This window comes from Neovison vison, chromosome 6 (genome assembly GCF_020171115.1).
Source record: "Neovison vison isolate M4711 chromosome 6, ASM_NN_V1, whole genome shotgun sequence".
NCBI classification, from domain to species: Eukaryota; Metazoa; Chordata; class Mammalia; order Carnivora; family Mustelidae; genus Neogale; species Neogale vison.
This window is the reverse complement of record NC_058096.1, coordinates 173267927-173294675: the sequence shown is the minus strand read 5'-3', so window position 1 is coordinate 173294675 and position 26749 is coordinate 173267927. Positions and strand designations below refer to the sequence as shown.

Genomic DNA, 26749 nt, shown 5'->3' with positions numbered 1-26749 from the left:
GACGCTGGCACGAGGAGCCTGTGGAGAGGCTGATGCTCTCACACACAAAGTGTGAGACTCAGGGCTTCCCAAGTACAAACGGACCAGCTCCAGACCCACCTGAACGCAATACTGTCTCTCTTAAATCCCCCTGGTCTCTCTGCACCCCACCCGCCCCTACCCACTCTCCTCAAGGATCGTCAGCTGGCTTACAAGACAGAAGGGACTGCTGTCCGCAAATCTCTGCAGAGCCGTGCTGTGGAAGAAACCACCATTGTCCCGCAAGGCTCCAGAACAGGCCCACGGTGGAGAAGTTACATGAAGATTTGGGTCAATGTAATAAGAGAAACCATCAGGAGCCTCGGAGCACTTCAAAAGAATACCCGGGGATGTTCGCTGAGATGCAAGCACTGGGGGCTTGTGGTATAATATGAGCCACAGGTATGTATTAGGAGCAGCTATAAAGGCATCTCTGTTCCCTCCACCACACCCCCAACCCTCCCCTGTGGGCCCCCAGCTGCCCGCCCCACTGTCAGGAAGATGAACTAGTGGAGTCCACACAACTCATCCTAAAGATGTCTCCGACAGCACGGGGCATTCTGATGTGGTCCTGAAAATAAACCATCATCTAACATATTAGTCAGGCTTAAATAAATAAATAAATCTCTTCTTACCGTGAAACAACATACTGTATACTATTGGCCCTGGGAGAAAAATTTCAATTTGATGCTTATGTTGGTACTGTTTGCGTTCTTGGTCCACACTGTCTTGACCCCTATCGCTAGTCTTTCCTGAGACACATACAAATTTCACCTCGGTTCCAGCCGCTCGGAAGATGTCTGTTCCTCTCGGAGGTACCCCTGGACACACCTCCTAGAAAGTGCATTCCAGGTATGCCACAAAGGCTATATTTTATTTAAGTCAGACCCATCTCGAATATGATATTCCCTTCAAGGTTGCAGAAAAGTAGTCAGTGACTTTTACATCAGGTGCAATGATATTTTTGTTAAAAAAAAAAAAAAGGAAAAGAAAAGAAAAATAGCCACGCCCACCACTACACCAGGGCGGTAACTCCAGTACCTAGAGGGGCCAGGTGAACCAGAGAAGTAGGGGAGGTTAAGAAGACAACAGAGGCCAAGTAAGCTCTAGTCCTACCAGAGGAGAGCTATGGGTGCTCAGCTCCGGCTGGTGCCGCCACGCGGGAACACAGACCCAGGCTGCCAGACTTTCTGACTTTTTTAAAACGGTGCTGGAAATCCAGATTTTATGTGAAATCTCCTCATTTTTACATGCTGGCATCTAAATCACATTTTTCAAAGACACGGTGCAGGCCAAATCAAACACATCTGAGGACTGGAGTTGGCCTGTACACCGTCAGTTTGCAAGCTCTGCATAAAAGTCCAGCTTAAACAAATTACCAGTAATGGGCAAAACAGATCCTCCCCTCCCTCAGCCACCCCCTCCATCTCCGAGAAATGAGGCCGGGGGTCAGGGTTGGGATTGCAGGTAAGAGGAGGTTAAGGGACGAAGAAGGCCTTGTGGCATCTGCGTAGTTCATGTTTCCATTTTGCCAGTCAGATCAAAATGGCTGCATCCAGTCAGCTCTTCAGCATGTCTGCTTTCCTCTATCAGGAAGCAAGATATTTTACTTTTATTATGGAAATTATCTTCTTCCAGTGGGCTGCGGAAAGCAGAATCACAAGGTCGGCAGAGACCTTATGTGTCACCTTGAACAAACCTCCCTCCGAAGCCCAAGTCCCCAGTCTGACCACCTTTTCCTGGGGCATATCACCCCAACCTTGAACACATCCTACACTAGGGAGATCAAGGCTTCTGCAGACTGCCTGCCTGTCCCTTCAAGATAGGTCTAATTGTTAGAAAGGTCGTCCAGACACTAGACTTCTTATAAACCCAGCCCAAAATCAGATTAGGTTTTTGGCAGCTGCTTCCCTGTGACTCACAGCAAACTTATTGTCAGCGAGAACCGTAAGCCTTTTTTCACAAGCTTTACTGCTAAGCACATCTCTCCCTAGTCTGTACTTGGCCAGCTGGGTTTTTAGACAGAAGGGCAAGACTACACTTTTCTCCTTATTAAATTTCAGCCCACCTACATCTTGCGATGAGGTGGGCATCTGTTCACGGGTACAAATCTTTGTTAGTTTCCTAGATGCTTTTAAGAGGACCTTGACCTTACCTCTGCTCCATGGACTGTTGAAGCTGATGGCTCTGAACTTAATCAATAACACAGATGGCACTGGGGCCTTTGCCAGTAAATATAACCCGCTGTCTACCTTCTCCAAAGCCCCGTTGCTGGAAATAATACTTGTGGAGAATTGACTGAATCCTCCATAATGAGGAAAGAGGACTGGAAGTTGGTCCATTCCTTCAGATCAAAAAACTGAAATGCCCCTAGGAGTCAAACAGGCACAACAAAAATGAGTGAAATGGGTCAGGTGGGCCCTCAAGCAGGTAGAGCCCATCCCCCATATGGAGGCTCTCAAGAGGTGGAGCCCATACCCCATTTGGAGGGGACAACCAATTTTTGCTTCTCTCTGAGAATGAGGGCCCGATATGCTTAGATCTGCCCATATCACAAGAAATGTCAGAAATAGAGGTTTTTTATGTGGACTCTCCTGACTTTTTAAAAAATTTTTTCTTGATTTTTATTTTATTATTATTTTTTTAAGTAAGCCTTACACCCCACGTGGGGCTTGAAGTCACAACCCTGAGATCAAGAGTTGCCTGCTCTACTGATTGAACCAGCCAGGCGCCCCTTGATTTTTAAATGTTAGAAACGAATTCGCTTCTATAAATGTTCCAAAAGCCAAACAAAACACACTCATGGGTCTAAGTTGGCCTCCAAGCTTCCGGTTCTGCTGTAGATGTTCTAAATTGCACTCCTAGAGCAAATCAAGCCCTCCGAATCGGAGTAAGAATAATAGAGAGCACTACTGAGTGATTTCCATGTTCTAGACACTGGACTAGATGCTAACTGTGGATTATCTCATTTAATCTTCACAGGAATCCAATCAGGTGCCCATTTTAAGGATATAGAAACTGAGAGGTAGAGAGGTGAGATGATTAGTAACGAAGCTGGAAGTCGGTTCCAGGTTTGTCTGATCTCGGAGTCCAGTGGGGAGTTCTGAGACCATGGTGTTAGAGCAGAATTGCTTTAAGTGGACTATGCTTTGATGTTAAAACTACCAGCTTATACTGAGAAATTTTTAACTATTAAAAACGAGTTGTAGGGGCACGCGGCTGGCTCAGTCAGTTGAGTGTCGACTCTTGATTTCAGCTCGGGTCATGATCTCAGGGTCATGAGATGGAGCCGTGTCAAGCCCATGCTCAGTGAGGAGTCTGCTGGACATTCCCTCTCTCTGTGTCCCTCCGCCCCTCCCCCCAGCTCACATGCACATGCACGTGCTCTCTCTCTTTCAAATAAATAACCTTTAAAAAAAAATGTCTTATAGTGACTACTACTGAGGTAATTAAGGACACCATCCACCACATCACAGGATTTTAGTGGCCTCCGGCAGCTGAAGTCCTTGACTCCACCTTCCCTACAATTCCTCTCAAGGATGGGTCAGAGGCAAACACAGCAGCATTTCTCAGGGAAGAATGTCTTGTCCTTGACTCCAATGTCCAACTCAACCTTGAGGAGAAGTGAAGAAGGATATTCGGAAATAATGACAGGGAGTCTCTACTGTGAACCTGAAATGATGGTAGCAAGTTGGAGGCATTTTTGTATCAAGGGTATTGAATTATTTGTTATGCTGTCCTTCACTTCTCATTGTACGACCCCATCTGATGAGCATAATTTGAGATAGAAGATAGAATATCTTGGCCATATCCAGGAGTGGCAAACCTAAATGCCTACAGAAACCAGGAAGTTGGGGGCACCTGGGTGGCTCAGTAGGTTAAAGTCTCTTCCTTCAGCTCAGGTCATGATCCCAGGGTCCTGGGATCAAGCCCCACATCAGGATCTCTGCTCAGCAGGGAGCCTGCTTCCCACACACACACACACCCCGCCTGTCTCTCTGCCTACTTGAGATCTCTCTCTCTCTCTCTCAATCTCTGTCAAATAAATAAATAAATAATAAAAGCTTTTAAAAGAAAGAAAGAAAGAAACCAGGAAGCTTAGGTACACGAAACAGCAGGGGGGAGATAAAGGTGCCTGGGAACCCAAGAGCTCCTGCAGGGACTCCAGGATGCAGGCCTCATGTAAAAATGGGGGCTATTCCTCAGCTCTGGCTGATTTGTTACCATGTGGGAATGGGGGCCCAGTACAGTCAGATCACTTTCCACTCTCAAAAAGTGAAAATTACAGATTTGTATATGAAATTGCCCAACTGTGCTGTGCATCTCAACAAAATACATCACTGACCTGCAGACCACCTCCTGCTTCGTCATCAGTGTTGGCTAAAATAACTACATCAAATTTTTCATTTTAGTCTTGAGCTGCCTTCATACATCTAGAAAAGGAGAGGGACATCAAAGAAGCATTCTTAATCCTTGGGGGCTAAATGACCCAGCTCCTGGCTGCATAGCAGGTACACTACGGAGCAGAACTGGATACAGTGTGGATGTCATGGATTCTCTGTTGATTTCTTCTGCAGAGGGAGAGAGCCACACCCTGAGCTGATCATAGGCTTGGCTGTTAAGCTTTTGGGAATATTAGAAGAAAGGTCAATAAGGGGTGAATGTTGACCTTCAGGGAGCTTAAAGGCCAACTTTATTTACTCCTCCTAAATCAGGTTCAAGATTAAGGGCAAGGATAGCCACCCACCTAAAGGAAATGTAACATTATGGACTGGCCAGGTTTTAGGATATCTTCATGAACCGAAATTGCCAGAGATTATACTTCCGAGGAGTTCAGTATATGTGCTGCCGAAGCGAGCACGCTTCCGAGGAGTTCAAAGGTCAAGTCTGGGCAGGTCCAGACTTCTGAATCTCCTCCCTGTGGCAGGTTAGGCCTAAGTAGCATCTCAGAGAGGACTCAGAGCAATTATCTAGGCTGGTCCCTAAAGGGAAGGGGTCAGATGTTTGAGCTTCAGCCTGTTTTGATTACCCTGGAGCAAAAGAGTCAAGATTGCAGTATGGGCTTCCAAGGAGGCCAGAGTGCCTAACCCACCTAGGCTAAAGGAATTCTCCAGGGAGAAGAGCTCGGCACTGAGGTAATGAGTGGCAGCTTCAGGATTGGTGTTCTTGCCCAACCAGTGGCTTCTATCATATATTTCCTTCTGGAGCCTCTTGAGGAGGGGCCAAGAGCTACCTGGCCAGGGACAGAACGGGGTCAGTGTCCCAAGTGTAGCATCCCAACTGTCAATCCCAACTGTCTTCTCTATGAATTGATAGAAATGTGAATAGGGGTAAGAACAAATTTTTGTTCTTACCCCTATTCACATTTCTATCAATTCATAGAGAAACTCCTCTCAGGGCTCGATAAGCCAAAAAAAAAAAAAAAAAAAAAAGTTGAGCTTCTCTTGAAGAGTTGATGGTCTTCTCTTAAAGACACCATTAAACTTGGGGCGCCTGGGTGGCTCAGTGGGTTAAAGCCTCTGCCTTCGGCTCAGGTCATGATCCCAGGGTCCTGGAATCGAGCCCCGAGTCGGGTTCTCGGCTCAGCAGGGAGCCTGCTTCCTCCTCTCTCTCTGCCTGCCTCTCTGCCTACTTGTGATCTCTGTCTGTCAAATAAATAAGTAAATAAAATCTGGGAAAAAAAAAAAACCTCTCTTAAAAAAAAGATACTATTAAACTTCACATTTTTATTTATTTATTTATTATTAAACTTCACATTTTTAGAGTCTGTCCTTTGCCCTAGTCTATTAAGATCTCCTGCGTCCTAGTTCTGTCCAGCACAGGAGGTGCTATTTCTCCTAATGATAATCCGCTGTTTATGGAGCATGTACTATGTGTGTGTCCTGGCCTACATGCTTTGTAGAAATGCCCAACCTGGCTATTAGTGCTCCTCATCTGCAGAAGTCCTGACAGCTGAGCTTCAGAAAGGTTAAACAATTTGCCCATAACTAATAAACGGCAGAGCTAGTGTCTGAGCCCAATCTACCGGACTCCAGAGCCTGGAGTACAACTCCTACAGCTGTGAGTATTAATAACAATAGCTAACACTGACTGAGTCCTTACTACGTGCCAAGCACTGTGCAGAGGGCTTTACGTGTTTTATCTCACTTAATCCTCTAGATTACTTTTTTGAGATAGGATTATTATCTCCACTTTACAGATGAGGAAACTGACGTTTAGAGAGATGAAAAGACTTGTCCGAAGTCATAAGATTAGAAAGCAGCAGAGCTGGGCTGCAAACCTCAGACAGTTTAATAGCAATAACCACATTCCTGATTACTAAGCCTGTTATCCTTGGTTCCCTACCATTCTCAGAATGGAAGAGCATGCTCACATCTTCATCCAAATACTCGGTTAAAACAGTGAGCCGGGTAGAGCCTTTAACAGACCACTGGAGACTTCACCTAGGCTGACAATGGTCCATGCAATAATTGAACCCATCAGATGGTACCCTCGGGCTGAACTGGTATGGGAGAGGAAAGAAGAAATTGCAGATTTATGACTATATAGGAAAAGGGTCCAGAGGACCAAACCTGAGATGGGGCCCCTATTTCGTAACTACAGGTCTACCCCAGAGTTCTTTTTCTAGACTTGGCTCCAGTCCCCTCCCTGCCCATTCAGATGATAATTACCCGGGTCTTAGAGGTAAGGGAGCCCCCAACTTGAGCCTCAGATAATCCTTCCAGTTTTGTCAAGCAACTGGACGTTTTCCCACTTCCAGGGGAAATAAGGGACTTCGGGGTTTACTGGCCAAGGTCTGGGGTAGAGGCCAAAGGGGGCCTTTGTCTGAGTTGCCCAGAGAAGGCTTATTCCCGGGCTCTGACCAACAATAAAGGAAACTGGTGATCCAGGGGCATTCCTGTTTCTTGGGAGACTTTTCTTCAAGAGTATCAGAATTTGCCTTTTCACAATCTCTTTTCATTCATCTTGCCCTCCTTGGAACCAGCCATCCTGCATTTGACAGTAATGAGGATGGAGGGATGTGGCTCTGTCTCTTTAGAAAACGGGGCAATTAAATTTTCCTTAATGAAGTTCTTTTCTTTCTCGTAGCAATATCATTTCTGTTGTGCACTTGGGTGAATTTTTTTTTTATTCTTTTAAATAGACGCGGAAGGCAGTACTTCCTGAAGAGCATTTTAATATTTTCATAAGCCTAAACCTAACTGTGCATGTATTTTTCTATCCTTGATAGCTATTCCAGAACTTGCTTTGAATGCCTCCTGTGTGGCAGGCACGAAGCACAAGAATTTGGGAATGAATAAAACAAGGTCCCTGCACTCAATGAGCTCACAGAGAGACAGACACATAAACAACCCCACAGTAATAGCAGCATGTTCAAGGGAGGAGCTAGGCAAAAATAGAAATAATTAACATTTCTGCAGCACTCTAGAGTTTACTTTCTCACACACCACTTCATTTCATCCTCACAGCAACTAGCCTTTAAGGTAGATAACGCCCTCGTTTCACAGATGAGGAAGCAAGGATGCAGAATAGAGACGTTCCTTGCTCAAAAGACAGGTCAGAGATGGAAAATCGGGTCTTATAATTCTAAACCCCAGATCCAATGGCTTCCAACATGAACCCAATAAATTAAATGGTTGGGCTTGACTACTCCACCCCATCTCCATCTCTTAACACCTTCTGCTTTCACTGGGAAATCATTCAGTAAAGTAGTATATTTCATCTCAGCCATCATTCTCACAATATACAATGAACACCACAAGAAGTTAACCAGGTGTCTGTCTTCTTTTCTTTCCCTCTTTCCTTGTATACTTTAGCTGATGTCTGAGCATCATCTGTAGCAAGAAATTTTGCCAATAAATTCCTTACTTATTGTCAACTTTGGGATTTTTAATTAGAAAAGTAATCACACTCGTTATTTTAGAAATCAATCAAAATGGAAGAATATAAGGAAAAAGGTTCCCTTCCACCATTCCCTGTCACTAACATCCTGCCCTTATCCCTGACCTACATTCTTTTCCTGCTTCCCAAGAGTAAACAGCATTACAAATCAGTAAGAACTATCAGACTCTTTTTATACACACCCAAAACATAAAGACACACATTTTTTATTTAAAAAAAAAAAACCAGGAGTGTATTACACACACACACACACACACACATATGCACGCTCAAGTTATACATACACACTAGGGACTCTGGGGGTTTTTTTCCTCATTCATGTAAACTACATAATTACTAAATGTTCTTTGGCTTCAAGAAAAAAGATATAAAGACAGTCAAAATGATGAGCTCATTACAGTTCAGGCCCAAATATTTCAAGTTCATAAAACCTGGGGCACTTAAAAAATGTAGGTTCCTTGTCAAACTCAACACCCAAAGAACAAATAATCCAATCAAGAAATGGGCAGAGGACATGAACAGACATTTCTGCCAAGAAGACATCCAGATGGCCAACAGACACATGAAAAAGTGTTCCACATCACTCAGCATCAGGAAAATACAAATCAAAACCACAAAGAGATACCACCTCACACCAGACAGAATGGCTAAAATTAACAAGTCAGGAAATGACAGATGCTGGCGAGAATGCAGAGAAAGGGGAACCCTCCTACACTATTGGTGGGAATGCAAGCTGGTACAACCACTCTGGAGAACAGCATGGATGTTCCTCAAAAAGTTGAAAATAGAGCTACCCTACGACCCAGCAATTGCACTACTAGGTATTTATCCTAAAGATACAAATGTAGTGATCTGAAGGGGCATGTGCACCCAAATGTTTATGGCAGCAATGTGCACAATAGCCAAACTATGGAAAGAACCTAGATGTCCATCAACAGATAAATGGATAAAGAAGATGTGGTATATATACACAATGGAAAACTATGCAGCCATCAAAAGAAATGAAATCTTGCCATTTGCGACGACGTGGATAGAACTAGAGGGTATTATGCTTAACGCAATCAGTCAATTGGAGAAAGACAACTATCATATGATCTCCCTGATATGAGGAAGTGAAGATGCAACGTGGGGGTTTTGGGGGGGTAGGAAAAGAATAAATGAAACAAGATGGGCTTGGGAGAGAGACAAACCATAAGAGACTCTAAATCTCAAAAAACAAACTGGGGGGGCTGAGGGGAGGGGGATAGGTAGAGGGTGGTGAGGTTATGGACATCGGGGAGAGTATGCGCTATGGTGAGTACTGTGAAGTGTGTAAACCTGGCAATTTACAGACCTGTACCCCTGGGGCTAATAATACATTTTATGTTAATAAAAAAAAATTTTTTTTAATGTAGATTCCAGGCCTCACCCCCCCCTCCCCGAGATTCTGATTCAATAGGTCTTGGATAAGCCCCTGGATTCTGAGTTTATCAGTTCCCCCCCCATGATTCTGATGTAGATGGCTCAGGAGCCACACGGGTGGAAAAACACAGCAGTAGTCAAAGAAAGCATCATGGCCAGGACTTCCTTTCCCAGATGCCCATGCAGGCAACTGTGCCTGTACTCATGATTTCTAAGACTGCCCCCATCTTCCTTTCCTTTCCAACCGGCTGCACTTACTAAGAGCTTCATCTCTAGGTTTAGGTTCACAGTCCAGGGCTCTGAATGCTGGTGGCTCTCTTAACTGGTTTAGTTAACATTTTCATTTTTCATTTTCCTGTATACTAAGAAGTGTGCTGGAAATTCTGATGTGTTACTTCAACTGATTCTATCTCTCTCTCTCTCTCTCTCTCTCACACACACACACACACACACGCGCGCGCGCGCGCACGTGAGGTATTATTATCCCCATTTTCCAAAAAAGGAAATTGGTGAGATATTACCCCTATTTTTCTTCTCTTTTTTGGGGGGACAAGAAAAGACTTACCCAAGGTCATTCAGCTGATAAGCCATAAGGCAAAATTCAGAGCCAGGTGTGTGTGAATCCATCCAGAGCATGGTCCCCTGCCTCCTTCCACAGTCCATATTCTCCACTCAACTCCCTTCTGTGACTTTAGCATAACTTGTACGACCAGGATGGATTTCAGCCCTCTTCAGTTGATCCCTGGCTTTAATTTCCCCTTAATAGCACTTATCCCACAATTGTATTTACCATCTTGAGTATAACTACTACAAAGTTCCTTTCCTGGAACCATTTTTGTCTTTTATACCAGGAGTTGTATGTTTCTCTTAGAAGTACCACTTCCTGACTCCTCCAATATTTTGATGGCTTCTGACTCTTCCTTCAATGGGAAGATGGTTCTGTCTAGATCCTAAATAGCTCAAGAAATGGTGGTAATGAGATAAACTTGGCCAATACGGTTCAACTTCACAGATCAATATCAGAAATCACCTCCAACATTTTCAACTACTTACATCCATTTGCTGTAGGTTCCCCCCAACAACTCTGTACCATCCCCTCCTAACATTCAAAATTTTTGTCATTACAAGGTAAAAAACCATCTTCCTCACAGAATTATAAAGTCTATGATGGCAGGGAACATAGTAGGAACTCAATAGATATTTGGGTTTTTTGTTTGTGTGTTTGTTTGTTTAAGATTTTATTTATTTCTTTGCAATAAATAAAGAGAAAGATCACAAGTAGGCAGGGACACAGGAGGAAGCAGGCTCCCTGCCGAGCAGAGAGCCAGACTCGGGGCTCAATCCCAGGACCCTGAGACCGTGACCTGAGCCAAAGACAGAGGCTTAACTCACTGAGCCACCCAGGTGCCTCTCCATAAATATTTGTTAAGCTAAATCAGAGTGAACTGGCCCACCACATTCTCAACATTTCTTTCCCACTATTCCCGATAGTAGGACAATTGCATGTTTTTGGCAAAGAGCAGTGGGACCTCTGCCATTTTGGGCACAGAGTTTTGATGGTAGTATTTTGCCGGGTGGATCCGGCAAGGTAGAGTTACTCAGGGTTGGGCCTAAGCAGGGTCAGCCCAAGACTTAAGCCCTGTATTCGCTGAGGGTCAAGGGACAAATAAACTCCAAAGACCACAACCAGGCAAAAGGTCAGGAGCCCAAATGGCCAGGGTAGTGGGTCAAGGAGTTATCAGTTACCAGGTGTCAGAAGCCACAAAATAACTATTGTTCTGCCTCAGTTTCCTCAAGAAGATATATCTTTGGGAGATCCAAAATACTGTCTGGAGAGGCCAATGATTTAAAAAAAAAAAAAAAAGACACTGCAAAGTAAAAAAGTAATGTAATAGCCAACCCTGCTTGTAAATGCCTTACCAAGACAACATCTGGAGAGCAGCCACGTTGCTCAGCCCGCTCACATTCTTTAATACAACAAAGATCAGTGAAGCGACAGCCACTCTTTCGAGTTCCTGAAGGTGGCTCAGGTGTTTCACTGGTAAGGGTCCTCTCATGGTAACTCCCTCTCTCTTTCTCTTGTTCCTTTTAAAGCGCCCTAAGCTGTGGAAGGTTCCCCTACAGAGCTGTCCATTCCTACTGTGCTCCGATCTCTTAGCAGGAGCTCTACCTACCTACAGGAATCCAGGCCTTTCTGTCTGACAGAGTTGGGAAACATACTAGTCTAAAACAAACTATATTCCAAAATACCCCCACCAACCATCAGAAGCAAGGGAAGAGCAGGTTACCACTGTTGGAAGCCGACTAGCAATCAGGAATCCCAAAAGTACTGTAGGTGACCAGGGATGCTGGCAGGGAACAAAGGGGAAAGGTGGACCGAAGGAAAGATACCAGCAGGGAAGGGCAACCGCTCTGAGGCTAAATTCTTTGTCCTAGACAACACTCTCCTTTTAATACCTCCTGCCAAAAGCAGGAACGGCTGCCTGGGTACCAACAGGAAAGTGAGACAATAGGGGACAGGGAAGGGGGGAAATTTTAGCTATAAATGTCTAGGACAGATGCGGAGGGCGGGTCTTGGTAAGTCAACTCAGCTCCCCTCCATTTTGTACAAATTCAGTGGAACAGAAGTGGCAACACAAGCCAACCACCACAACAGAATGGTTTCCAACAAACCAATCCCCTGCTCTAGAGGGCCATCAAAATATGTGGAAGGTCATGATTATTGATTAATGTTCTTACTTGACAAAGTCTGTGTATTTTTAGGACATACTCTACCCATTTTAAGCTCTAGGCCTATGATGATCTGCCTGTCAGCTTCATTTTTATAACTTTTAACTAAAGATCTATCATCCCATTTTTTAATCTTATATACATATATGAACAAAACAGATTTGGTAGATAGAGATAAAAAGTTTGAAAGGTAATAATATATCAGAATATTTATAGTGGTGCACAGGTAGTGGCTTCTAGATTCTTTTTTTTTTTCTTTGTTATATTTTTCTGTATTTTAGAAACTAAAAGTAACAAGTATGAATTATATCCACAATCAGAAAAAAAAATGTAATAAAAAAAGTAAGTCTCTCATCCTCTTATCTCCAAGGTCAAAGATTCATAGGATCCAGTGGTTAAAAAGGAACTTCAAGCTCTTTTCCTTTCTAGTCTTATCTCCAACTCCTACTCCATTCCATCTACTCCGGACTTCAGCCATATCAAACTTCTCACCATTTCCCAAGTACCCAGGCCCTCTCATAACCCCCACACCTTTGCACATGGAATTCTCGTTTTATGATATACCTTTCACTGCCAGCTGAGCTTCTACCCATCCTTCAAAACCTTAGTCAGAAGTCCTTTCTTCTATAAGAACTTCTCCAGCTCTCCCAGGCAAAGCTGTCACTTTCACTCTCAGTTCCCAAAATGTGTGGTTCCAGCACTATCCCAGTACTTACTAGACTTATTAGAATAAATTAATCTATTTTTGTAAGTATCTTTCCTAGAGAACTGAGAGCCACCAAGACAGGGATGGGGACTATATTTTACCCATTTTTGTGTCCCCATATCAGACACACACTAGGAACACAATTAATAGAAAATATTGGATATCCTGTAGTATCCCAGCAAGTGGCCACCTGGTCCCTCTACTTTGTTCCCTCTGATGAGTTAGACAGCCCTGCAAAGATACAATTGTCTGTTCTTTGGATTCTTCCTCTTTCTGAATTACCTTTCCTTCAGGGTTTGGGGAAAGCCTAGCTCTACTTCATTATGTCCCTCTGAACTGTAATTCCCAGTACAATCCCACATACCCTGAAGCAGAACACCTATACATGCTTGTGCATAAGGTCCATCAAAGGGAAATATATGTGCATTCATTCATTCATTCATTCAACAAATATTTTGATCTATTATAGACCAAAGGCTGTTTCAAGTGTTAACAAAACACAAATGGGCAAGAGAAACAAAAGTCTTATTCTTAGAGACTTTCAATTCTGGTAAAGAGAAGAAATAAACAAAGAAGGGGAAATATCATATAGCCATAAGTGTTCTGCTGAGAATTCAAGTCAGCTAATCTACAGTTACTCATGGCTATTTAAGATTGGGTAGTCAGGAAATGACAGGAGAGCTAAAAGCTGAATACCAAAAAGGAGCCAGCCATGTGACAATCCAGGGGGAAAGGATTCTAGAGAGAGGGAAAAGCTATGTGCAAAGGCCTGAAGTTGGTTACTAGCTTGGATTGTGGAGAGATAAGGAGGCCAAAGTGGGCAGAACATGGCTTTGTAAGCCTAGCCAGGGGTCTGGATTCACTTTTTTTTTTTTTAAGATTTTATTTATCGGGGCACCTGGGTGATACAGTCAGTTAAGTGTCTGCCTTCGGCGTAGGACATGACCCCAGAATCCTGGGACTGAGTCCTGCATTAGGCTCTCTATTCAGTGGGGAGCCTGCTTCTCCCTCTCCCACTCCCACTGCTTGTGTTCACACATGCCTCTCTGTCAACTAAATAAGATATTTTTTTAAAAAAAGATTTTATGTATTGACAGGGGAGGAGCAAGAGGAGAGGGAGAGAGAGAATCTTAAGCAGACTCCTTGCTGAGGGTAGGATCAATGCAGGGGCCCAAACTGGGGGCCCAACATGAGGGGCCGATAGAGGGTTGGATCCCAGGACCCTGAGATCATGACCCAAATGGAAATCAAGAGTCAGACACTTAACCGAATGAGCCACCCTGGATTTGACTCTTACGCAATGAAATGCTACTGGAGGGTTTGGAACCAGGGTGTAACAGAGTTAAGATTTAAATTGTAAGGATTACCGCTGGCTGCTGTGTAGAGAATGGGCTATGAGAATAAGAGAAGAAGCAGGGAGACCAGTCAAGTCAGTGGATTTCAACTAGGGCTTCTTTTGCCTCCCGCCCCCAGGAACATCTGGCAATGTCTGAAGACAACTGTGGTTATCACAGCTTGGGAGAGAGAGGAGGGTACTACAGGCATCTAGTGGGTAGAGGCCAGGGCTCTAACAAACCACCAAAAACTGATCCAACTCCATGTATGCCTGGGTGGCTCAGTCAGTTAAGCGTCTGCCTTTGGCTCAGGTCATGGTCCCAGGGTCCTGGGATTGAGTCCCGAACTGGGCTCCCTGCTCCGTGGGGAGCTTCTTCTCCCTCTCCCTCTGCCTGCTGCTCTGCCTGCTTGTGCTCTCTCTCTTTCTCTCTCTCCCTGTCAAATAAACAAATAAAATCTCAAAAAAAAAAAGGGGGCACCTGGATGGCTCAGTGGGTTAAAGTATCTGCCTTCGGCTCAGGTCATGATCTCAGGGTCTCAGGTCATGATATCAGGGTCCTGGGATCGAGGGCTGTATCGGGCTCTCTGCTCAGCAGGGAGCCTGCTTCCTCCTCTCTCTCTCTGCCTGCCTCTCTGCCTATTTGTGATCTGTCTGTCAAATAAATAAATAAAATCTTTAAAAAAAAAAAAAAAAAACTGATCCAACTCCAAATGTCAGTAGTGAGGAGGTTGAGAAACCCTGAGTTAGAAGGATGTTGCCATGGCCCCAGGAAGAAGTCACGGTGGTCTGGGCCAGCATGGTGCAGGCAGAAAAGAAAGGAAATCCACTCAATTAATATCTTGAAATATTGAAGGTTTTTCATCCATATTTCCTTAAGAGCTTCTGGACCAGATTCAGGCAAGGAGGGCTTTCTGTTTGTTACCTCTGGGATAACACAGAGAAAGAGTCAATTCTTGGCTTTTGACTTTCAAAACCCTAGCCCTTAGAGAGAATAGAAAAAATGTGTGTTATGTACAATAACCTTGAGTGAACATCTAATGACAAAGAGCCAGGATACCGCCCCTGATCTACACATGGATAAAGATTTCCAGGAGTCAGTAAAGCAAAGTGTACATAGATTTTATGGATCTATAGGAAAACGGCCTGCACGCTGCCTTACCCCAAACAAGCCCAGAGAAAGAGAGTAACAAGGGAAACCCCCATACAGATTTGTGGAATCTGAGAACAGAGAGCTGCTGGGCCGCTTCCCCAGCCAGAGAGCTCGAGGAAGGCACTGGAGGAGAAGCAAGGGCAGGCTGGAGACAAATGTCCAGAGTTCTTCATAAGACAGCATGGTACGTGGGCACCAGGAGGACTCCTGGTGCTTGCAAACGGCATGGAAGTACTGAAGAGAGGGACACAGGGAATCAAGGAGGGGTCACTGGCATGGACAGACCACTGAAGGCCCAAAAAGAAGGAGGCTATTTCAGTTTACAAAATAGATTGAAGATAAACCACAACAGATGTCCCTTGGCACTGCCTTTGTCTCCTGGACCTTGGGGCACAGCACAGAAGGAGAGAGGAAAAACCCCAAACTGACTTATATTTATTTCTGCCACCCCTAGCAGAAAACAGATGACAAATGGAAATCGAGCTATAGAAACATAAAGAAAAACACATTTCTCTTGCACCTGGATTTGCAGCTGAGCTCTGTTCCCTGTGAGGTGCACGGGCTTTGGGCTTCCGTGCGTTCCTCTGCACCAATGTCACCTGGCATCGACTACAATCCCAGGGGCAGTGCTGGGGTCCACTCAAGGCCCCCTGAATGCAGCCTGCAGCTGAGTGCAACCTCTTACTGTCACACACAGACCGGCACACGCCATGCATATTGATCAGGGGCAAGCTGTCGCCAAATTACCATTTAAATCAATGGTTGAGCGCTCTGTAATTGGAGATGTCAAAACCCACATTTTCTAAGTGACCTCAAAACACCACATCAATATCACTTAGCTGGGCTGGATACGCATTTCTTTTACCTCTTCCCCTCTTCAAACTGCCCTCTGAGAAAAGTATAAAAATTAGGGAACTGGTGGCAAAAGGCAGAAAAGAGAAAGAATCAGGATAATCCACAAATTGTGTGGTCTCATACTTTCCAGAATTTAATCTCAGGAATAGAGTCAGGAATAGGTTGTTGTTGTTGTTGTTGTTGTTGTTGTTTCAGATTTATGTACTTAAGAGAGTGAGAGAGCATGAGCAAGGCAGGGTGGGGTTGGGGTGGAGGGAGGAAAGGGAGAAGCAGACTCCATGCTTAGTAGGGAGCCTGGACACAGGGCTCGGTCCCTGAGCCAAAGGCAGACACTTAACTGACTGAGCCACCCAGGCGCCCCTCAGGAATAGAGTTGTGTGAGATATTCCACGAAAAATGTCTACAAGATTGAATAAGTTTGAGAAAAGTCCAGGGCCCCTTCTTGGTGCTTTACACTTAACACATTTAACGTTCCCAGAACTCCTGTAGGAAATAAACCTATTTAACTCAGTTTGTGTCAGAACTTCCAAGACCCATTTGTCCCCAATTTTTTTTCCACCTAAAGCCTCTTTACATCCAGTTTCATGGAATACTTCTCAGGGAACACTGCTCCAAACATAAATTGGCCTAACGATTAGACAAATTAAGAGAAAAGAGCCAAAATCCCCCTCCTGGCCAGCTAAGATATTTTATAAATACCAACGAACCATCAGGAATGAATCATTTACAAGTGAAATCAAGCCTAGAACACCATTTGCTGGGTCCTGTATTAAGCCAGAGGTTCTGAAATTCAGCATCTTAAAGAAGTCAACCCCCATCCCTTCCTGGAAAGGACCAATTTCTGATCCAGCCTAACCTCCCCACCCTCCCATCCTTACCCTATGATATCCTTGCCTCATCCTGTTCTCCAAGGTACCACTCAGCTCTGCCTCCCAGGCAATCACCACCACCTGGGTTTGCACCATCTACCAGAGCAATTCAAACCCATACATTTATGGATCACCAACTAGAGGCACGGCACAAGCCTACAGCAATGCGCCTAGCAGAGAGAGCTTTCCGCCTCCTGGAACTATGGTCTACAAGTGTCTGTAAGCCAGAACCCTTCTCTGAACGTTAGTTTCCACATCTTGGCTCTGGAGGCAGGGAGAAGGGGAGACCTGGATTAGAAGACCACTCGGATTTCCGGTTCTGTATTTCCAGGTTGACAGAGGCAGACAGAGCAGCCTCAGTCAAATCTACAGGAGTATCTCCAGTGGACACTTTGCCAAAAGTGACTCCGTGAGGGGGTGGGGGGTGTGACAGGATCTGACACAACTAGATGGCATCCAGCGAGCACTAGGAAAAGCTAGACTAGACGGGGAGCTGAAATTTTAGGAAGGATAGGAAGTCAAAGATTAAGACCCATCCCAGACTGACCCCCAGTAGAGAAACCCCTGGGTTTCAGAGTCACATTGCGTTGGCATGCTTCTTGCCTCGCTGTACAAATGGAAGTCAGGAAGGCTCCATTTAAACCCTAACACTGCCCCTATTTGCTATGTAATCTGATCTAACTTATTTCTCTGAACCTTAGAGCTTTTAATCTATAAAACAGGAATAATAATGAGAACCTCAGAAAATTATTGAGATCACAAAATGAGATAGTGTTATATATGACTGAGACTTGGAGCTAAATAAAACTTAAGGACCTCCTACTGCTAAATAAACTTAGATAGCCTGAAGCATGGCTTGCAATGGTCACTGATGAATGAGTGAGTAAGTGAAGGAATAAATGAATAAGAGAGGAAAGGAAAGGTTGTTTCTAACAAACTCTTGTGGTAAAAACTCCAAAAACAGCCAATATAGATCCCCAGATTCACTGATTTCCCCAAACTGGAAAGAGCCTGGAATGCACACTCCACCATGACTGTGGCAAACAACGCCTCATCATACATCACCTTGGCTTTCAACACGTCAGCCTTCACCAAATCTCCACTACCAGGAACAAACAAGGAACTTCAGAAAACTATGGAGAGTATTTTCTTTCTCAATAATATTCCTATTTTTGGGGCGCCTGGGTGGCTCAGTGTGTTGAGCCTCTACCTTTGGCTCAGGTCATGATCCCGGGGTTCTGGGATCGAGCCCCATAACGGGCTGTCTGCTCAGTGGGGAGCCTGCTTCTCCCTCTCTCTCTGCCTCCCTCTCTGCCTACTTGTGATCTATTTGTCAAATAAACAAATACATAAATAAATAAATCTTTAAAAAAAATAATACCCCTATTTTCAATGGAACAGAAAATATGGGTCCTTTCATAGGTTGAGTATTTGTGTCTCCCCCTCCAAATTCATATGTTGAACCCCTAACCTCAGTATGGTCGTATTTGGAAGTAGATGAGGCTTTGGGGAGATAATTAGGTTTAGCTGAAGGTCATGACAGTGGGGCCCTCATGATGGGATTGGTGCCCTTGTATGAAGAAGCCAGACAGCGCTCTCGCTCCACACACTGAGCAAAGGCCATATGAGCATACAGAGAGAGGGCAGCCATCTACAACACCAGGAACCAAATCTGTTGGTACCTTGATCTTGAACTTTCAGCCTCCAAAAACGTGAGAAACAAACATCTATTGTTTAAGTCACCCGTTCATGGTATTTTTGCTATGGCAGCCTAAGACAACGTGTAAAAGAAAATAACTACGTGAGCTAACAGTTCTAAGAGTAAAACTTATTAGTAACTTACCAGCCATTCTTTCAACCTGTCTTGTGGCAACCACAGTGGGGAAACAAAATGACCACGAGCATTTCTGGCCTCAAAAGTTCATGGTCAAAGGATTAATCACAAGATTGTAGTAAAGGAGAGTAAGGCTCAGAATATGGGTGGGCAGATGTGAGGAAACCACTAATTCTGCCTACGAGAGTTAATAGGAAGACATCACGGAAGAGAGTATCATTTGGGCAGGCACTAAAGGACAGTCAGGAGTTGGCCAAAGAAAGCATGAGAAGAGGGGGATATCTTAAGCAGAACGAAGGCACAAATGGGGAAAGATCCAGAGGTAGGAAGGGGTATGGAGGGTTCAGAGATAACGGATTGGTTTCATGTGGTTCTAAGAGCACAGGTTTATTATAGAGAAGACAACTGAAGATAAAACTGGCTGAGGCTCCATCACCAAGACTTTTTATGGACTTCAACTTGTAGGCCAGAATTTACAAACTGGTGGTCAGTGGACTGAAAAATGTCCCATTGGTGGGTTTGTTCAGGCAGCATAGTGTTTCTCAAAAATCTGAGCTACATTTAAAAATCAGGAGCTTTTCATCATAGCCTTGGATTTGGAAAAAGAGTCCTAGATATTACAGAAAAGCATGTGAATAAATAGATAATCTAAACTTCATAAAAATTAAATACTTCTGTGCTTCAAAGGGCCCCATCAAAAAAGGGAAAGGATAACCCACCAAATGGGGGGGAATATATGTAAATCATATATCTGCTAAGGGACTTATATCCAGAATAAAGAACTCTTAGAGCTCAAAAAAAGAACCCTTGTGCACTATTGGTGGGAATGTAAATTGGTGCAGCCACTGTGGAACACAGTATGTTGGTTCCTCAAAGAATTAAAATAGAAATACGCTATGATCCAGTAATTCCACAGCTGGGTGTTTACCCAAAAAAAAAAAAAAAAAAAAAAAAACCAGAAATCTGAAAAGATATATGTACCCTTATGTGTACCGCAGCGTTATTTACAATAGCCAAGATATGGAAGCAACCTAAATGTCCATAGATAGATAGAGGAATGGATAAAGAAGATATGGCATATCCATCAAAAAGAATGAGGTCTTGAGGGACGCCTGGGTGGCTCAGTTGGTTGGACGACTGCCTTCGGCTCAGGTCATGATCCTGGAGTCCCGGGATCGAGTCCCGCATTGGGCTCCCAGCTCCACGGGGAGTCTGCTCCTCTCTCTGACCTTTTCCTCGCTCATGCTCTCTCTCACTGTCTCTCTCAAATAAATAAATAAAATCTTAAAAAAAAAAAAAAAAAGAATGAGGTCTTGCTATTTGTAGCAACATGGATAGACCTACAGGGTGTTATGCTTGGTGAAGTAAGTCAGACAGAGAAAGACAAATACCATGTGATCCAACTTACATGTGGAATCTAAAAAACAAAACAAATGAATAAACAAACAAAAAGCAGAAATAGACCTATAACTACAGAGAACACACTGACGGTTGTGAGAGGGAGGGGTTGGGGGAAGGGTAAGATGGGTGAAAGAAAGTAGGAGGTACAGGCTTCCAGTTATGGAATGAGTAAGTCACAGAGATGAAAGGCACAGCACAGGGAATATAGTCAGCGGTACTGTAATAGTGTTGTATGGTGACAGATGGTGGCTACACTTGTGAGCTTAGCATAGCCTAACATATAGTGTTGTGGGATCACAACATTGTACACCGGAAACGAATGGAACATTGTATGCCAACTATCCTCCGACTTGTTTTTTTTAAGAGTTTATTTATTTATTTATTGAAAGAGAGAAAGCACAGGAGCAGGGAGAGGGGTGAAGGGAGAGGGAGAGAGAGAATCTGAAGCAGGCTCCACACTGAGCACCAAGCCCCATGCAGGGCTTGATCTCACAACCCTAAGATCGTGACCTAAGCCGAAATCAAGTGTTAGACACTTAACTGACTGAGCCACCCAAGTGCCCCTTACCCTTTAATTTAAAAAGAACTCTTATAGCTCAAAAATAAAAAAGACTACCCAATTTTTAAATGTTTATAATTTAAAATTTTTTAAAATTTAGAAATTAAAAATAAAAATCAGGACATTTTGTTTTAAAATCCAGATGCCCTTAAAACATGGAAAGAACCAGCACTCTGGGCTCACACTCTGCCTGGCAGTAAAGACTAGAGTTGAGACTCCTCTAGGTGAGCTCACTAATCAGCCACAGTCCCTAATGCTCCCCAGTGTCTCCCCAACCCAGCATCCTTTCCTCATTGGAGCCTGTTGACAGTAGTGACGGCTCCTAAGGAGCTCCTCCACTCAGTCAATGGCATAATCTCTTTCAGACTAAACTCATTCTGGTGCTCAGCTGGAAGCTTTTGTATTCTGAGTTTGGTTTTTATTTTGTTTTGTTTTTTTTAATTTCCTTCACTGATTTTATCACCATATTTCAAGAAAAATCTTAGAAAGCCAAAAATATATCATAAACTCTGTATCTCTCACAACACCCAGCATGAGACTAAGAACAAAGTAGATACTCAATATCTCCTGAATGAATATATAAATGAATGAGTAAATAAATACTTCTCGGTGATCTTCTTCAAAATCTGCTCTTCTTCCCCCAAATTCTAGACTTTTGCTCTTAAGAAGATGGCCTAAGGGGCGCCTGGGTGGCTCGGTGGGTTAAGCCGCTGCCTTCGGCTCAGGTCATGATCTCAGGGTCCTGGAATCGAGTCCCGCATCAGGCTCTCTGCTCAGCAGGGAGCCTGCTTCCTCCTCTCTCTCTCTCTCTGCCTGCCTCTCCATCTACTTGTAATTTCTCTCTGTCAAATAAATAAATAAAATCTTTAAAAAAAAAAAAAAAAAGAAGATGGCCTAAAATGACTATGGATGTATAATAAAAAACAAAACACTAAAGTCAATCACTGTGTTTCTATTTCAATTTTCTATTAGGTTGAAATGGAAATGAGAACTCTGAATAAAAGCAGAACAGATCATCATGTCTGACAGCAAGATGAATTAGAGCCCAGGGTACTGAGAACTCTGGCAAATAAGATTATCAAACACTATCACTGATCTTTGAGGGAATTGTGAAAAATAGGATAGATGCCAAAACTCCGGAGTTGGGCAAATGTTATTCCAGTTTTCAAAAGGGGAAAAAAAGTTACAGCTTGCCATTTCCAGGCTAGAGAATGTGATGTGACTCTCAAGCAAAATTCTTAAACAGATTCATAAAGAGATACTTGCAAGCACCTCAGACAGGAAGTTGAGTCCATCTGGAGCTAGCACAGGGTCACCAAGAACAAATCCTATTAAATTCATTTTAATTTCTTTTCTCTGACAAAACTCCTAGCCTAGTGGATTAGAAAAATATAGCAAATATAAAAGATAGGGTACAATGAGGAGATGGGCAGTGAAAGGGCTAATTCAGCCTTCGGGTTATATAACAGAAGCATTACATGCAGCATAAAGGAGGTGATAGTTGTTTCCTTTCTCTGACCACATCCAGAGACCTTCATCTAGAACTTGTTACCACTCTTGAGGAAGGGTTTTGATAGTATGATCTTTTGAAGGTCCATTTGGCAAAACATCTTTTTTTTAAGATCTTATTTTTAAGTAATCTTCACACCCAGTGTGGGGCTTGAACTCATAACCCCAAGATCAAGAGTCACAAAACTTTTTAAACTTTTTAAAGCAATCTCTACACTGAACGTGGGGCTTGAACTTAAGACCCTCAAGATCGAGAGTCACATGCTCTACCAATGGAGTCAGCCTGGTGTACCTTGGCAAAACATCTTTAATAGCATAAAGCTCTCATCTAGCTTTCTGGCATCTGATGAGAAATTGAAAGATCTAGTTAGGGGTGCCTGGGTGGCTCAGTGGGTTAAAGCCTCTGCTTTTAGCTCAGGTCATGATCCCAGGGTCCTGGGATCAAGCCCCACATCAGGCTCTCTGCTCACCGGGGAGCCTGCTTCCTCCTCTGCCTCTGCCTGCTTCCCTGCCTACTTGTGATCTCTGTCTGTCAAATAAATAAATAAAATCTTTTAAAAAAAAAAGAAAGAAAGAAAGATCTAGTTAGGCCTACATTCCTAAATGGCAACAAAAGGCTGAACCCAAGTGGTGACTCTCCATTTGGACAGGACACATTTTCTCAAGCCTACCATAATCACCACCACCCTTTCTTCTATTGCCCTCAATGAGGTGGTGGACCAACTACCACTAATCATCTTACTTGGCCAGCTGCACTCATTTATTCTACCTGCCAAGCACCCAAAGGCACTAGAGTCTGCAAGCAAATATACAGTAAATCCAAAGGAGAGAGAAGTTGATTAAGCAGCAGATAAGTACTTTACAAGACCAAATGAAGATGCTCATAGTCCAGGAGCTATGATCAGAGTCTCTAAACATCCAACGGGCAGTCACAGGGAAGAAGCATCTGTCCTGTTCTGTGGAGTCCCAAGGGGAAGATAATACAGAAGCAATAGGTGGACTTAAACAACAAACAGCCAGAGCTATCCATAGGTAGAATATGTGGACTTGGGAGGTAATGAGCTCCCCATCACTGGAAATGTACAAGCACCTGGTATACTACTGTGTTGCAAATATATAATCAAAGGGATTCAAGGATTTGAGAAGGCATGGGTCTGAAATTTTCTACAGTAGGAGAAAAACAGTTCTACAGTAGGGGAGAAAAAACATTCTCCTTAGGTCAATAAATTCTTCAAAAAGAGGTAAAAGAGAGTAAGTCAACAAAGAATTCAGTATCATTTTTAAAAACCAAAAATTCCCCTCACTTGATTCACAGGACAAAATTTACCTAAGTAAGTGAAGTATCTGTACCAAACTGGCCAAATGATACCCAGGGAGAAAGGAAATTGACATCAGGCGTTATTTTTGGTGATTGGTCAAACATTCTTCAGAGGCAAGCAACAAAGGCAAGGGATAAAAGTAAGAGGGTAAACAACGGAACACGTTCAAAAGGCAGCCAGTCCCCACCACAAAACCGCCATCTGCTACTGACATCAATCCTTCAGGGGGCAGCTTCAGGCAAACAATGTACTGGAAAAGAGGACGGGCTGCCTTCGCATTTCCAGCCTTGTGACCTTGGGCAAGTCATTCCACATGACAAGGCCTCAGTTTCCTCCTCCCTAAAACTGAGCTCATATGAACCCCTTCCGTACACTGTGTAGGCCAAGAGTAGTGATGTTTGGGAGTGAGCCAGAGAAACTGTAGAGCCCTGTATGTACATCAGTAATTATGACGATGATGAACAGAATTTTGAGAGAAAAGGTTCCAGATGGTTTCAGAGACTGCAACATCCTGACCTAAGTTGTGTGGGTGTCAATTCCGAAGGACCGAAATTCAACTCCTTTAACCAGAACGTAGAGACCTTTAGAGTCTGGAAGAGACAAGATCATCTGGACAAATTTCCTACTGAAATGCATTACTTTACACTTGCTGAGTAGCTGTTAAAATAAAGGTGAACAGTAAAATGTAAAAGAATCAGCCAGAGCAAGAAACGCTTAATTGATCCTCAAGCAAAGTTCACGGGCCCAGTGGTAGCAATCCAAAAATGAGACAAGCATGCTCCCTACCACGGCAATGCTAATAAAAACCCCAAACTGTCCAAAACTCAACAGCCCCTTCTCTACTGTGGAATTTTTCTTGGGAACCGCAGTTAAAAAGAACAATAATAATCAGCTACCTTCATCTTATAAAATACGAACTCCCTAAAAACTGTGTAGGCGAAGACCGAACCTGGGCTTTTGTACTGGAGCAGTCGGGTGAATTCAAATCTCTGACCAATAAAGGGCTTGCTTCTAAATTCTCAGCAAGGCTGAAACATTTTAAGTCACTGTTTTCCACACTGAACTGAAAGCTGGAAAAGGGTTTTCTGTTTATTTCTGCCCTGGGGTCTACCCAGAGGTGATTAGCATGCCGGGTCTGACCAGAACTAAAAGGCACAAGACGGTTGGCGAGACTGGAGGGGAAAAAAAAAAAAAAACAAAGCCCTCCCCTGGTGGCTGCTCCCCTCCCAAAGGTTCCCAAGCATCTGAAGCGTGTGCAGCAGCTGTGGATGCCGGCCTCCCGCCGCTCCTGGAGAGGCAGCCTGCCTTCCTGGGTCACCGAGTCAGGAGCTGCGGCAGCACCCAAAGCAGGTGTGGCAGCCTCACGTCACCTGGGCCCCAAATAACCAACTTGCTCTAACAGTCCACCCAGAGCCTCAAGGGCAGGCATCGGTATCCCCTGAAGATGTATTTTGTCTTCAGTCTTTCCGCAGAAGCCCGTGTCGCAGCAAGGAGAGCCTTCCAGGACCAGAAAGAAACCAGACGCTAAGAGGCACAGGCCCAGGCTTCCCTCAGGGTACCTCCTCAGAGAAAGGGCGAGCACAGTGCTTTTAGGTTTTCCTCACCAGAGCTGAGCCTAAAACTCACGAAGGTGGGAGAACCCCAGTAGGGCGTGAATGAGGATTCCGCCTGCATTCGTCTATGCCATTGTGTCCGGTGTCCTATTTCGCCTTGAGAGGGAGGATTTAAGGAGCAGCTTCTGAGGAGTGTGCCCCCCGTGCAGCAAAGCTGGAACAAGCAGCCAGAGGTCACCTCACCCTGCTGGCTAGCTTCCTCGGGCACTACAGCAGCCAGGCAGCTCCCAGCCGCCGAAACAGCACACTGAGCTGTTGGCTTTGAATGAAGCCTGATGACCCTACACGCTAGCAAGCGGCCGGACGGTGACTGGGGCTGCACACTGTGAGAGAATACATTTTCTGCACCGAGCTCCCTCTTTATGCCTAAATGCCTGCATTAGTTCAGATCAATATGCCCTGTAACAGTTCATCCATGGCAACCTAGGCCAGCCAAGAGACACTGACAAAGAATTGCAGCCCCCGGGATGCTGCTTCCCTGTGCATATGCATGTGAATTCCAGCCCAGAGAAAGGGGCAAAGGAAAGCAACAACAAAAACCAAAAAGAAGAAAGAAAAATAAAAGCAGATTGTAAATAGATCATAGGAAGGGGCTTTCAGGGGGGGAGGGGGGAGGAGGTGGTGACTGTCAAAATGGCCTTAGAGTGACATGTCACCGCCAAGATGATGGAGTATCCGAGACACTCCTAAAGCCCGGCGTCGGATCCTCCTCACACACCTGCAATGCAGTGATTGCTGCCCATTCTATAATCCACACTCCCAGCACGGGCGCTCTCTGCAGTTGAAACCAGTCTGGACTTGTGCGGCCGCCACTGTTCCTACTCACAATAAGATTATTGATGCATAACAACATTTCGTGATGGCAGGGAGGAAAAGGGTAAAAGAAAGCCAAAGCAGGAGAAAAAGGAAAGGGGACGGGAAGCATGACTCCCCAGCCCGTGTCTCACCTTTTATTTGGGCTTCATATTCGGCAATGATTTCTTTGTCTTTCTTGAACTTAGTTTGAGATGACATCTTCCAAAGTGGCCAAAGGCACTGACAGGCTGTTTGATTTATTTCTCTTTTTCTTCCCGAGTCCTTTCTCAAGCCCTGGTAATCACACGGCTCTGGTCGATTTCACAGGTTTAGGGACTAATCTCTTTTACTCCGCTGCAGAGCCAGGGGGGGTGGAAAAATCCCTCTCGATTCGGGAGGAAAATTCTCTTTACTCGCCGAAAAAAAATGTCTCTAGTAGCTTGGTCTGGTCAGCTCTTCTTGCAAAAGAAGGACTACCACCCCAGGAGCTCAGTAACCTGCCCCAGATTTTCAAGATTTTTCTTCCACGGAAATAAAAACCAAAAGCGATCACACACACATGCACACAAACACACTCACGCGTGCACTCTCACACTCATCCGGACACACACACACACAGCCGTGATGCACACACACATACACACACGTTCACTCACTCACACCGACTCACCCACCCACCCCCACACACACACATCCACGAGAGGCGCGGCGCCTCCTTGGTCGTGCAGTCAGTCCCCGGCTGGCTTTCAAAA

General features: G+C 44.3%; 1 protein-coding gene across 11 annotated transcripts in view; it reads right to left on the bottom strand.

Moving 5' to 3' along the window:
- Window positions 1-26578, bottom strand: part of SRGAP3 (SLIT-ROBO Rho GTPase activating protein 3) — a 258338-nt gene extending 231760 nt beyond the window's left edge. For all 11 annotated transcript variants that reach the window (XM_044253090.1, XM_044253091.1, XM_044253092.1 and 8 more), the window contains exon 1: window positions 26150-26578. In XM_044253090.1, coding sequence (XP_044109025.1) covers window positions 26150-26216 — 67 coding nt within the window. In that variant the 5' untranslated portion in view covers window positions 26217-26578. The remainder of the gene's footprint in view (window positions 1-26149) is intronic.
- Between the last annotated feature and the right edge of the window lie 171 nt (window positions 26579-26749).